Raw genomic sequence first — 14,305 nt, forward strand, 5'->3', positions numbered from 1 at the left:
CCCCCCCCGCCCTCCTCCCCAAAAATCCATTAAAGCCGCACCTTAAGCACAAACACATCCCTGTAGGTGCAAATCCCCGTGGTCCACACGGTTTTCGGAAGGCGTGGCCACATCAGCCACCCAGGAGAGGCTCTCCACATGCCCGTGTCACCAGCTAGCCCTCCCGAGTGGAAACAGGTGGCTGTTTCTCTGCTGAGAGTGGAGGCAGGTTTTCCGTGTTGTAAGAGAAAATGCGGGACTTTCAACCCTGGAATCCCAGCAGTGGGGCCGGCTGCTCGCACCAGGAGAGGCACGGGATCAGATGGACTGAAGGGAAACAGCTCCTGTCCCCGTGTGGAGTGGACAAATCTGCACTATTTAAATGATCACTCCTCCTCTTGCTCAGTGTGTAGAGTGGAACTGGCCCACGTGTGAATGAAGCACACCCTCCCTACCCCCCCCATCTGATGTTCTTTGTCCTTGGCCAGCGCCATCCGAGGTCGAGGGGGGCCTTGCCGACACCCACATCACTGGAGCACCTGGATGCAGTCAAATGCGGTGGGAAGACAGACGTGAGATCTGGGTCGTGCCAGCTGTCCTCAGTGTGACCCTGGGGAATGTCCTCCCCTACCTGGGCCTCAGTTTCCACATCTGTAATGACTGAGTTCACCTGGAATCCTGCCCCCACCCGCCCCATGCCCCTTCCCCTGCATCTCTGGAAGAGTTCCTGGGACGTGCCCTGCCCCCTGCGGTGCCCATGGTGGGGTGCGCTGGCATCCTGTGGCACTCGGCTCCTTCCAACACCAACTGCCCTCGCTTCCCAGATAGAACTCTCGGCACAGAGCAGAGCGAGCCAGGTTAGAAAAGCCAAAAACTTTAATTTTCAACATGAGCTACATGGTCATGAACACAATGCAACGTGACCCACTCCAACCCAGGGGCCCCGGAAACCCTCCCTCCCCAAAGTCCCGAGTGGCTCCTGCTCCCAGAGAGGGAGTGAGAGAAAAGTGGGTGGATGGAGAGGCCCCCAGCCTGAGGACCCGGGGTCCGGCCTCCCTGCCACCCCCTTAGGAAGCAGGCATAGAATGAAAGGGCTCAAGATGTGATGCCTGAGACCCCGGGATCAAGTCTCCGCTTTGCCCTCACAGAAGCTAGGAGTACATGGGCACAGTCAGCCTCCCCCGCAGGGCTGGAGTCCGATGCGCTCACGGACATGGCGGCCTTCTGTCCACTCTGAGGCGCTGCTATACAGACAAGGGGCCCTCCCACAGAGCCAGGGGAATCGTTAAGGGGGAACGGGACAGGGCTCGGTCCCCTGGGCCGGGCACAGTGCTGCTGCTCAATAAATAAATGCAGGTGGCCTTGCCTGACGCAACAGCTGTGCTCCAAAGGGAGGGGGGGCTCAGCACCGCCTCTGAACTCCCAAGTGCGCCCAGGAGCTCCTGGTTTAAGGAACCGGATGGTGAATCAGCCCGTGAAGTATGTAACCACCCTCTCAGCTGTCTGCTTCACCTCCGCCTGGAGCTCTGAACTGGGAGAGAACTGAGTTCCAGTCCGGGCTCAGCCGGGAACCCACAGCGGGACCTTAGCTGGTGCTTTCCCTCCCGGGGCCTCAGCTTCCTCCTCGGTAAAGTGGGGCTGATAATATGGGCCCCCTCTACCGTCCAGGGGCTCTTGTGAGGGTATATTCGACGTAAAAGCACTTGGAAAGCAAAAGTTTGAAAAGCACTATAGGAAGGTCAGATATTGTTACATCCGAAGGTTTGGGGAGGCTTTCCTTAAGATGAGGTGTGTCACAGCCGTCTCACTCCCACACAGCCCCCGGGCAGGAACCGGGACTTCTTACCTCCCTCAAGTTGGTCCTACGGAGGTTCTGACCCGCCCTCAGCAGGCACCCCTACCCAGACACCGAGGCCTGGACCAAATCCTGTGCCCCCTCAGTCTGCTGGGCCAGATCCCAGGGCAGCTAGGTCTCTATGGCAACTCTCCCCCCCAAACCCGGGTCCGCCGAGATGGAGCCAAGCAGCGCCGGGTGGCCCAGGGCTTAAAGGCCACAGATACTTGTCATGGCAGACACATCTGGGCAGTGGCTTCCTGTCCCATGAAGGAGGGAAGCACAATGCAGCCCCATGCGCATCTGCTGAGGGGTCTTGGGCATGTCACTTCCTGATTCGGGACCTTAGTTTCCTCCCCTCTCAGATGGGCTACAGTTTGCTCTGCCCATCTTTTCTGGGCCACTGGGAGGCTCTACGGAGAGAAGGGAGGAAGAAGTGTCGTGGGAAATGGTGGCCCCACCGGGTCCTGCTCCGGCTCCAGCTCAACCTCGGGTGGGAGGAGGCCCAGGATAGAAGTGCCACTGAACTCAGAGGTGACCCCACAGGCAAGCGTTCCCCTCGCCAGGCCTCAGGCCTCGTCAGTAAAATGGACTTCACGAATGGTCCCAGAGGTCTGTTCCCAGCTGTATGAAATGTGGATTCTGGAGAAGGGAAGTGGAGAAGACTCCCTCCCACAGCACCCCTGCATGCGACCTTTGGCCCAGAGATTGAAAAAAGAATTGGCTGCCCTACAGACCCCAGCTCCCTACTCCCAAGTCCCACACTTCCACCTCTCTGCTCCTCTCCAGACGGGCGCTGGAGCTGGCCGGGATCAGACAGCAGTGGGGACAGGCTGGCCTTGGAGGTTCCCCGAAGCCAATACTGAGAACAGTCACCCCCTCCCCACCCCCCCCCATCTCTTGGTGAGGACAGACAGTGGTTCTGCACCAAATGGTCAGAGCCCCCTTGGAAGTGGGGCACGTGCTCACAACAATGATACAAAGAAACAGGGCTCCAGCCCCCACCCCACCCCACCAGGAGGTGAACTGAGATTTCACAGAACGAACAAGAAAGTCACTGAGGGGGGCCCTCGGTGACCACCCCCAGGATGTTGTTATTGCTTTGGAGCGCGCTCTCTCCCTTTATAAAGGCTGTGCAGACACCAGAGGGTAGGCTCGGGCTGGGGGGCGCCGAGCCCTCTCCCCCTCTGTCGGGGACAGCCTGGCTCTGCCCCGTCTTTGAAAAGCTACCCCTGAACAACCAGAGCAGGGACGGCTGGACAGAGAAGGCGCTCGCCTGGCTCAAAATATTCCAAGTGGTGAGTAATAAACGAACAGCAGAGAAATCACACTGGTTAAAAAAAAACAAACAGGGGAGGGGCTGATTCTGGGCCTCACATCTGAGGCCATCGGAGCCCTGCTGCCTCCTGCCCCGGCCTTGGGATTCCACCCAGCACAACCCCAGGAAGCTCGGAAGGGCTCGTCGATAAAAGAAAGGGGCAGCGCCACCTCCCCTTCCCAGTGCAGCATGGGAAGCTCCATGGAGGCGATATCTCATCTGGAACATTAAAGGCTCCCCAGGGCTTAAACAGGCAGGGGGGAGGGGAGGGAAGGGGAAAGGAGGAGAGGGGTCATGGGTGGAAGAAATCGGCTGGTCAATAGCCTGGAGCGAGGCCAAGGACAAGAGGGAACACAGCTGGGCATCCTTGGCGCAACATGACCTCCTCCAATGGAGCCCAGGCGTCTCCGCCAAGGCCCACAACCCTCGGGAGTGCTTCACAAATAAAACCAAGGATACTACATCGGGACATCTGAGTACAGGGGTGCGTGGGGAGGGGGGGGCGAGGCAAGAAGAGGAAGAAGGGCCGGCCTCCCATGAACCAGGCTCCAGGCTCAGACCCAGACCAGTGAGGAGACAGCCGCCTCCTGGAACGTTCTGGTGTCTCCACTCTGCCCACCTGGAACTCGGTAAAGACTATATGCAAGCTAAGAAGAGGCCCCAGGCCTTGGAACACTAACTCTACCCAGCTAACCTGGACTACGCCCTACACAGCAGGGACTGGGGAATGGGGGGGGGGGGTGGGCTGCTGGGTGCCTCCCAGGGGAGGTGGCAGAAATGTGCTTCTATAAAGAGGGGCCAGCCTGTGTCCTCCCAGCATGCAAAAGGGCTTCCGTGGGCCTCGGGGAGGGCCGGGCCAGGGAGGCAGCTACCCAGGCTTGCGTGAGAAGGAATCTCCGGATTCTTACACTCGTGAGCCAAGGTAGTTGAGGCAGGGGCAGTGAGTTCTGCCCTTAGTACAGGGTGGTGTGTTTAAAAAGACTAAAATAGGGAAGCTCCGTTGCCTCCCCAGACCCCTAGCCTGGAGGCAGAGGGGTAGACAAGAAGACCTTTGAACTCACCCAACGAGGAGGGATCCTCCTACGTGGGAAACCCTTGCCTCGGCACCGCTGGTCCCAGCTCCAACTTTCCTTAGACTCCCTCTCCAATCCAGCGCCCCCAAATTCAGAGACGGTGAGCTCCCTGGACTTGGGGTTCTCGAAAATCAGGGTCCTGCAGCTCCTTCACCAAAACACAGATGACCCAGTTCTTTCCAGTCCACCGTTTCCAAACTAGCTTGTTGCAATCCCACGGAGCGAGGCACCCTGGGAATCAGTGCCAGGCCCAGGGCACCGCCTCCTTTCCTTTGGCCCCTGCTGGACCCCAATTCCTAGAGCCACCGGAAGAGGGGCAGGCAGGAAGGGACAGACAGATGGACTCGGACAGGCTGCGGCAAAGCTCCTTCCACGGGCAGGCGGAGGGAGGCTGAGCTCCTCTTCAAGCGGGAGGCTCTGGACCCCCCGGAGCTGGCTCCGGATCCTTGCAAAGCTGCCCCATCGGCTCTGGGGCAGGAGTAGCTGCCTGAACCCGGTGCCGCAGGAAAGACACTTGCTGGTAATTGGCACCATGGAGATGGCCGCTGGGTTCTGGACTTGGCTCCGGGCAGCGAGCTTCCGAGGAGGCAAAAAGGGGGAGCAGTCGGACAGGGTCTGGGACAGGAGGATGGTGTGCTCTGCCGCCTCAGTCTTTCCTTTCTCCGGATTGCAGCCACATCCACCAGGTCAAGAACCGGCCAAGTCAAAAGTGCAGCCAATCCCGTTGGGAGAGGGGAGGTCATAGGGGGTAGGAGGCAAAGAGGGGGTGAGGAGGGGCCCTGGGGGTCAGGTCTCCCCGTTCTGCTTCCCCACCGTGGGGGAGAACCCCATCCTCCTCTGTTCAATGTGCCCCTGGGCCTGGGGTCCCAGGTTGGGGCTGGGCATTTCCAGGCCTTCTCGGGGAGCCCCTCCCCACCCCGGCCCTAAGATCGCTCGCCACAGGGCCCCATGGTGCTCTCGAGGGACAGCTGGGACGCCTGCCGCAGCAGAGGGCCCGCGGCTGGGTCCACCATGGAGGAGGTGGGGAAGAGCTTGTACCAGCCCACGGCCAGGGTGGTCAAGTCCAGCTCCTCCAGTAGCACTCGGGCCACACCCATGAACTGCTTCCGCTCCATGCGCCCGTAGTTCCCCCACACGATCACCTGCGGGGCAAGAGACACTGAGGTTCAAATCCTGCCGGCGCCACTCACAGGCCCAGAGCCAGAACCCAGGTCACCCTCATGCCCACTTCACCTCTGAGTCCTGTAGATGCTGCTGCCTTAAAATTGCTCAAACCTGGGGCGCCTGGGCAGCTCAGTCGGTTAAGCGACCGACTTCAGCTCAGGTCATGATCTCGTGGTTCATGGGTTTGAGCCCCGTGTCGGGCTCTGTGCTGACAGCTCAGAGCCTGGAGCCTGCTTCCAATTCTGTGTCTCCCTCTCTGCCCCTTCCCCACCTGCGCTCTGTCTCTCTTTCAAGAATAAATGAACATTAAAAAAAAAATTTTTTTTAATTGCTCCAGCCTGACCATATCTTCCTGGCTCTCGTGCCGCCATTATTGCTTGCCTGGACAACTGGTTTCCTGCCTCCCATCTAACCCTCTCCATTCTGCCCTCCACACCCTCTACCTTCGAAGCTGAGCCTTGAGGGCTGACCCAACATTGAGTCTCCTGCCTGGTACCGCCCCCCCAAACCCCAACAGGCCCTCTGCTTCCAGATTCTCGGAAACCCCCCATATGAAACAAAGTTTTGAGAGTGGCTAATGGATGTACAGTATACGTGCTAGCTTCCTTCCTTTCTCCAACAGACTCTTCCGTAGTGCCTTCCCCGTTTCCTGGTCCACACTCTCCCCTGGAGCAGCCAGTTCGGTGGTTTCTGTGCCCGCAGGACCCTCACTTGCTCTTCTGTAGCTCAGGGTCTAACTCTGCCCCCTCTACAGAGGCGCGTTGGCTCAGTCATTCAGTGGAGCCTGTTGACTTTAGTGCACAGCCTCTGGGGTAGGACATAGGGAGGTTCAAATCCCAGTCCTGGCTGGGTGTGGGTTGAGCAAGTCATCCAACCTCACAGGGTCTCAGAATTGTTGTTTCTAACTGAAATTAACCCCAGTTTGCCTCACAGGCAAAGATCAAAGGGATGGATGGCCAAGCTCACTATCAACCATCAGCTGCCCCTCAAGCACTCAGGGAAAGATGAAAACCGTGAGCGGTGTCGCGCTGCTCGAAGGCCACGCTGGCCTTAGCTTCAATCCTCCCAACAACCCTACCAAATGTTCTGATTGCACAGCTGTTTAAGCTGCACCTCAGAGAAGTTAAATCGTTTGCCTGAGGCGGCTCACCTGACCAGTCTTCAGTGTTCTTTGGGCGGCTGATCAGAAGCCCAGCTCTGGTGCACGGATGGATTTGTTTTAACCTGGGGCTATGGGCTGAACTGTATTCTCCCAGAATTTATATAGAAGCCCCAGCCCCCAGAATGTGACTGTGTTGGGAAATAAGGTCTTAGATTCAAATGAGGCCAGTGGGGTGACCCTAATCCCATCGACGGGTGTTCTAAGAAGAAGGAGATTAGGACCCACAGAGAAAAGAGCAGGGACGTGTGTGCACACAGCAAAAACACCATGTGAGGACACGGTGAGAGGGCGGCTTTTGCAAGCCAAGGAGAGAGGACTCGGAAGAAACGGAACCTGCAATACCTTGATCTTGAACTTCTAGCCTCCAGAACTGTGAGAAATAAATTTGTCGGTTAAGCCCTCCAATCTAGCAAATTAACACAGCCTGCGTCTGGAGCTCACTCACGGTGCCAGTGGGTCTGTCCTGCTCTGACGTCAGTCAGGGAGCTCAATAGCAAGGACCCCATGTGGGTTTGTTTCCCCATCCCCTCCACATCCCAGACACAGAGATTCTCTGGAGCTTCTCCTAAGATGCTCAGGCCAGAATGCACTACCTTTGTCTACAGGACCAGATCTGGCCCACAGATGTTTTAAACTGTATTTGATGCCTCTAGACTAAAAGAGTTTTCCCAAATTGTTTTGACTGGTTTATACATAAGACATGTACATCATCACCCAGTGCATACATTGGATTCCCAACTGAAGCGAGTCAAATAAGGCCCACCTAACAAAGAATGATAAATGTTTTCTTTCCTATCCTATTCCACTAAACAAACTTGTTGAGACTCGATAAACTGATTTCACAGCTCACTGATGGGGTCTTAACCCTCAGGTTGAGAAATTCTGTCCTAGACAGGCCCTGAGCTTCCCAGCCTGGCAAAAGTCCAACTGTCACGGCAATCGGTAACACTTTGGCCCTGCCCTCATTTGCTTTGCCTGCCCTGGTTAGAAGCAAGAACCGGAGGTACAGGCCAGAAGTGCCCGAATAGTAACTCTGAGGCAGTGGGCATATGGTGCCTGCAGGCATCCAACCTGCGCCCTGCCAGCGCCCACGATGGGCAGCAATTTCCAGCTTGATGTCTGGGTCACCATTAGGACCCTCCTAATGGCCGGGGAACCAACCACCTCTTTGGGTCCCCAGGGCTCCCAGGCTATTATCTTTGTGCTCCAGACCAAGCCCCTGGCCTCGAGGCTGTTGTGATAATGACTAATAACAACCCGGAGGACCACGGCGGCAGGCATTTGTGGGGAACTTACCGTGGGCCAAACTTGCCAACATCTTTCTTGCACAAAGCACACGTTTCACTGTCACAATGTTATCTGTAGGTACCGCGAGCACCCCCATCTTACCCCCATCTTACAGATGGAGAAGCTGAGGCTCAGGAAGGAACTTGTTCAGAATTGAATTGTGGAGCTCAGATCAACCCCGGCGCTCTCCTTCCTCCAGGTGAGGCCCTCCAGAGACCCCAGGGGTGCACCCCCTCCCTCCAGAACTGCACACACACACCCCAGGGCCCCTCACCTGCAGGACTTTGCCCTGGGGACTCTCAGGAAACAGCAGCACCTGGTTATACAGCGGGTCCAGCGACTTGCGAGCAACTTTGGTCTTCTTCTTGGCAATGCAGACGCCATTCTCCAGCAAGTAGGCCTTGATGTAGGCCGCTGAGGATGCAGACCAGTGGAGTGAGTTCAAATCCAGCCCTCAAATGGTGGGCAAGTGGCACAGTAGATGGAGGCCCCCCACCCACTGCTGGGGGCCAGACTGCCTCATGGGGTTTGGGGTAAGTGTGGTGGCAGGTGTGGGTGATGGGGTGTGGCCAGGTTGAGTGGGACCCACTCCACCCCCTTGGGTGGTTCTGCCTGCCCCCTCCCTGCCTTTGCTCACTCTCTACTCACCCATTTCCTCTCTCAGTCCCTGATTTGTTCACCCCATCCCCAGCTCACCCATTCATCACTGACACATTCACTCAATAAATGTTTGCTGAGCACCTACTGTGTGCCAAGCACCTAGGCATGGGGGTATAGCCATAAACAGGAAGGATGGTCCATGTCCTCCAGGAGCTCAAACCAGTGAGGAAGACCAGTAAGGTCGACTGACAACCTCAAGAAGTTCCCAGAACAGACTCCAAACCACTACTTAGTTGGGACAAAGGGGTCCCCTGTAGTTGGGCCCGATTTTCTCTCTTCTAGACCCAGATACCCCTCAGGACCTCCTCCCCGACCTCCACCCCTGCCTTGCAGAAGGAAGAGCAGCCCCACACCTGGCAGTGTCTTGGAGCCTGGCTTGGCCGTCAGTCCCCGAGCCTGGATGATGTCCACTTCGAGCTGGCCATTCCGCTCCTGCAAGCCGATCTCCACATCCCCTGCAAGGGGCACCAAAGCAAGTGGCTTAGAAGCTCACTCAAGGGCTCGGCCTCACCTCTCTACTTAGGGATGAAGCCCCCTTCCCCTGCTCCCACCCAAAAACAAGACCAGAAACAACTCCGACACGAGCACCCGGGCTCTGCTGACCCTGCAGGTGCAGACAAGGCTCTAGGCTGGGTGCTCGGTGGATGTGGCCAAGGTAGAGGGGACGAGGGGAAGGATGAGGGCTTGTGGCGTCCCCATTGGGAATAGGTCCCGGGGCACTCACCCATCGGCGTGGTGGCCAGGGTCTGGCGGCCCACGAACTGCGCTGGCCCCATGCTGCCGAGGAAGTCACTGAACTGCGCGTCTGACGCCAGGCAAACTCCCCCGTAGTTAAGGCTGCAAGAAGAGACGAGACAAAAACAAATGTTCCCAGGGGCTGACTGAGGACTCTGATGACTCAGGCAGTCACCTCCAGAACCTCCCTCATTCCCCGGGGGTTCTGTCCACATCCATCACCCGGCCTCAGGCAGACCTCTGTCCTGTCTCTCCCTCCTTCTTTCTGTCTTCATGGCCCTCAAATCTCCACTTCGACTCCAAAATCCTAGGGCTTAGCTTTTGTGCCCTGTACTGTCCCCCCACCTCTCCTCGCCAAACCTCAGGTTCCACTTCCATGAAATGGGTGCGGCGATACCTGCCTTTTGGGGTGGTTGTAAGAAGCATGGGTGGTGAGGCTGTCAGTGCCTGGCTCCTGTGGGTTAGTGCCCTGACCCCGAAAGTACGGTCCAGAGACCAGCAGCGTGGCCTAGGAGCTAACGAGGAACAAAACGGCACTGTGCTCACCCCTACCTGCTGAATCAGTCTGCTTTTTATGAGAGCCCCAGCAGACTCGCTTACACCTGACAACTCGAGATGCACAGGAGCAGTGGCTCGACCTTGGAGGTCTATGTCGGTTGCTGCTGCTCAAGGTCCATGGCACCCCGTCTGCTGGGAACGAGACCGCAGATCTCCTTTGAAAAGCCCTCTCCCCAAGGTCCGGATTTCCATGGAGTAGAGCAGACCAGGTCCAGGAGCCTGGGTGTGAGCTTCACCTGGCCAATCGGCACATTCCTTCCCTGGGCTGTCGACTGGCTCAGAGAGCTGCATGGGGCCCGATTCAGCCCACAAGGAGCTGGTTAGGAAGCTTTCGACCGTGGGGAGTGAGAAGCTCTCTCTTCCCACCAGGCTTGAGCCTGAGACAGGTGACTGGAGCACTGGTAGCTCTCTTGCTGCCATCTGGGGTCCAAGAAGGAAGCCATCATACAGGTGGCACTGCCCGAGCTCCTGGATCAAGTTCTGCCTGCAGCAAGATACTTCATACTACATCAGTCAGTAACAACTATTGTTACTACAAATTATTACTTTTTTGCTTATGCCAATTTTAGTTAGTTTTTCCTCTCTCATCTCTGAAATGGGAATAATAATGTTCTCATTTCCTAGGTCTGAGATGAGGCACTGAGTGCCATGCCTGAGGTACCCTGTCACCTTTAGGAGCAAAGAACGGGCAACACACTTCCCTGTCTGACCCTCGCTCTGACCCCAGGAGGGTGGTTCTTTGTTTTATCGCCATTATTCAGGTGAGAAAGCCCAGGTCCTGCTCGGCCTAGAGCCACGGAGCTCGCAGGGCAATCAGCACTTGAATACAACAAACACTTCTAATGCCAATCCCAGGTGACTTTCCATCTGGGCACGTCCCAAGAATAATAGTGCATTTTGAACAAGTGCCTACTGTGTGCCAGGTTTCACAGCAGCGGCCAGGGTGGTCTCTGAGCAGGAAGAGGAAAGCACCTTGGGGCCTGGAGGGTACTGCATGCTTGGTTCACCGCACAGAGAGCAGCCTCCGCAAAGCTCCCCCCTCAGGAAACCTGCTGGGATCTCAGCCTTGAAGGAGGAGGAAGAGCTTCCAAGGGAGGTAGGGTTTTGAGATCCACCCTCTCCGGGTGCCCCCTCCTGCTTCTGAACCACTCGGCCCATGAGTCTGCCTTTCCCGAGGGACAAGACCCTGTACGCTGAGACCCCACCATTTTGCTGGCGAAAGGCATTGCTCCTGAACAAACACCTAAAGACGCCAACATCACAAGACATACCCAGTCCCCAACCCACCCACTTCTGGTTGAGTACCTCAGTACAACGGCTTACTAGGTGCCAGCACCCTTCCAGGCTCTGGCGCTTATTCAAGTCCTGTCCTCACGGGCCATATATTCTGGTGTGACTCGTGCAGATTCTAGTGAAGCAGGTATGGTTTTATTTAGCTAACATCAAGGACAAGAGAGACACTTGCCCAAGGTTACACAGTGAGAGGGTGGGAGTGGCAGGATTTGAACCTACAGCTGCGGGTGGAAGACACACCTTTTAACTCGCTGTCACAGCACACAACAGCCGCCCCTCGCCCAGGACTGGTCCCAGTACATGGAGTGGACTCCTAGAAGCCCGGTATGTCTTCCTTCTTTTCTTTTCTTTCTTTCTCTCTCCTTCTCTTTCTTTCTTTTAACATTCTTTTAAATATTTTATTTTTATTTGAGAGAGAGAGAGACAGAGAGAGAACATAGGGGAGAGGGGCAGAGAGAGAGAGGAAGAAAGAATCCCAAGTAGGCTCTACGCTCAGCACAGAGCCCGACATCGGGCTCGATCCCACAACTCTGGGGTCGTGACCTGAGTCCAAATCAAGAGTTGGACGCTCAATCAGCTGAGCCACCCAGGTGCCCCTGGTATGCATTCCTGAGTGTGGTGAACGCTGTGCTCATCTCTTCCTCCTGGACAGATAGCTCCATGCATTGCTCAGCCTTGTACCCAAGTGTGGCCAATGTGCGCTTAAGGGATCCAGGCCTAACCTATAAGAACCTCTCACATGTCGTCTTCCTGTGCTAGTCTAAGCCTATTGACAGTAATGCCAAAGGCTAGAAATGCCTGGGGTGCTCACTTGGCCCCAGAAGCTTCCCACAGACACCCCCCCGCCAAACCAATGTTAGGACTGGATCGACCCTTGTGGTTCTTTTTAAATTTTTTTTAATGTTTTATTTATTTCTGAGAGAGAGAGAGACAGCGTGAGAAGGGGAGGGTTAGAGAGAGAGGGAGATACAGAATCTGAAAGAGGCTCCAGGCTCTGAGCTAGCTGTTAGCACAGAGCCCGACGCGGGGCTCGAGCCCACAAACCATGAGATCATGACCTGAGCCGAAGTCGGACGCTTAACCGACTGAGCCACCCAGGCGCCCCGACCCTTGTGGGTTCTTATTATGACTGCACGATGCCCTTCAGCCAACAATCATCAGGAAACTGAAAAAATAAAGGCTTATTACCTACAAGACCTGGAAAATCACACAACACACATGGAGGTCTACACAGCGAGATCATGGGAAGGTGGCGCAAGAGAGTGCACGGACCAGGGGTTCTGCGTCCATTGGGGTCAAGGGTGTGGGGGCATGCTCTTTATTGGTGAATTTAAAACACAAGAGTGGGAATTTAAAGCATGGGAAGAGAACAAGTAGCCCAAATAGCCAGTTATCGAAATCAACCCAGATCTCTAAAACAAAAGAACCTCAGTTGGGGGGTTGGGGGGCAAGGTGGCCTGGCTCTTTGTGTGGCTGGCAATTTGTTTGCCTCTTTAAGAGGAACGTCTTAGCAATCAAAGCTTAAGTTAGGCTCCAGCATGACAAAAACAAAACAAAACAAAAAAACTGTGAGGGCTCACAGGACACCATCTCACACCCATTAACATGGCTGCTATCAAAAACAAAATAAAATTAAGAAAACAAAATAACAAGTGTTGGCAAGGATGTGGAGAAACTGGAACCCGCTGCGCTGCTGGTGGGGATGTAAAATGGTACAGCCGCTATGTAAAACAGGATGGCAGTTCCTCAAGAAAAATTAAAAATAGAATTACCATATGATCCAGCAATTCCACTTCTGGGCGTATGCCAGAAAGAGTGAAAGCAGGCCTTCTGAGCCACATTTGTACACCCATGTTCACAGAAGCATCATTTTCAACACCCCGAAGGTGTCCATCGATGGAAGGATGGTCTCTACGTACAATGGAATATTATTCAGCCTGAACAAGGAAAGAAGTTGACACATTCTACAACAGGGATGAGCCTTGAAGGTGTTCTGCCAAATGAAATCAGTCACAAAAGGGTAGGTATTATGTGATTCCAATACGAGAGCTATTAGAGCAAATTCAGAGACAGAACGATGGTTGCCAGGGAAGAGGGGAGAATGAAGAGTTAATGTTTTATGGGGACAGAGTTCACTTTAACAAGATGTAGAGTTCTGGGGGTGGATGGCCGTGATGGGTTGCAGAGCAGTGTGACTGTACTTAATGCCACTGACCCACACACTTGAAAACTGCTCCAGTGCGGGATGAAGGGGAGGGGGAGTCCCAGGCTTCCAGCTGTGGAGTGAGTAAGTCACGGCACGAAAGGCACAGCACAGGGCCCACAGTCAGTGATACTGTAAAAGCGCTGTTTGGGGACAGATAGTACCCATGGATCACTATGCTGTATGCCTGAACTAATGTAACATGGTGTCAACTATACTTCAATCAAAAAAAAACAATCCTGTTATGATGGTAAATTGGTATCATACATATTTTACCACAATTAGGAAAAAAACCCCACAAAAACCCCACCTATGATGTTCTCTCTTCCCCCACTCCCCAGATAAGAGGCCCTAAGAAAAAGGGAGCCTGGGCCCAACGACCAGAAACACCAGCATTGAAATTTACATGAACAAGAAACAAAGGTTTGCATGAAGTCATTGATTAAAAGAGTCTGGTTATGGCGACCTTAAACAAATACAGTGACCCTGACCCCTGGCCTGAACTGACAGATCCATGGCTTAGACACCTGAGCCAAGCTCAAACAAAAAATCCCTCTGGGAAACAAGACAGAGAAGCCCAGAAACTGAAAGTCCTGAGAACTGAGCCCTGTGTGTGTGGCCCTCACAAGGAGCCCAAAACTCACTCTCCAGTCCTCGCTGCTTAAGGTCTTCCCTCAACCACATGAGACGCCGGAGCGGCCTGAGCGGTGTGCCAATACATTCTGTTCTCACTTAAGCCGTTGGCAGGGTTGATGGCAGGATAATAACTTGACATTGTAGCCTGAGTGTTCTTCCTTTTCATGATTTCCTACCGCCCCTCCACCTTCTTCCATTCAGGCGGGAGCCTCACACAAGTGATGACCCAGTAGAAGGCAGACAACATGCGGGTCAGATTCTTGGCTTTTGAGTTTCGAATCCAAGAAGAAACAGAAAGAGATGCACAAAACCACACTGTCCTGTCCCCGCCCCCCAAACAAACAAACAACTCCCCAGCCTGAGAGAGCAGTGGGAGTCAGGGAGGAGGGGAGGAGGGGAGGAG

The 14,305-nt window shown here is 55.0% G+C and overlaps 3 protein-coding genes across 3 annotated transcripts in view; 2 read left to right on the plus strand and 1 right to left on the minus strand.

The window, feature by feature from the left end:
- KCNK15 (potassium two pore domain channel subfamily K member 15) overlaps window positions 1-4,687 on the plus strand; it is a gene marked incomplete at its 5' end in the record, with an annotated part of 5,393 nt that extends 706 nt beyond the window's left edge. The window contains one exon of the mRNA XM_077765293.1: window positions 4,505-4,687. Coding sequence (XP_077621419.1) covers window positions 4,505-4,687 — 183 coding nt within the window. The remainder of the gene's footprint in view (window positions 1-4,504) is intronic.
- The window catches only part of STK4 (serine/threonine kinase 4), a 336,256-nt gene that overhangs the window by 64,758 nt on the left and 257,193 nt on the right, over window positions 1-14,305 (plus strand). The gene's annotated exons all lie outside the window — the stretch shown is intronic.
- The window catches only part of RIMS4 (regulating synaptic membrane exocytosis 4), a 60,486-nt gene continuing 50,098 nt past the window's right edge, over window positions 3,918-14,305 (minus strand). The window contains exons 3-6 of the mRNA XM_077765294.1: window positions 9,202-9,314; window positions 8,831-8,932; window positions 8,092-8,231; window positions 3,918-5,346 (exon numbers count right to left, since the gene is read on the minus strand). Coding sequence (XP_077621420.1) covers window positions 5,128-5,346; window positions 8,092-8,231; window positions 8,831-8,932; window positions 9,202-9,314 — 574 coding nt within the window. The 3' untranslated portion in view covers window positions 3,918-5,127. The remainder of the gene's footprint in view (window positions 5,347-8,091; window positions 8,232-8,830; window positions 8,933-9,201; window positions 9,315-14,305) is intronic.

Source organism: Crocuta crocuta, unplaced genomic scaffold (assembly GCF_008692635.1).
Source record: "Crocuta crocuta isolate KB4526 unplaced genomic scaffold, BGI_CrCroc_1.0 scaffold477, whole genome shotgun sequence".
NCBI lineage: Eukaryota > Metazoa > Chordata > Mammalia > Carnivora > Hyaenidae > Crocuta > Crocuta crocuta.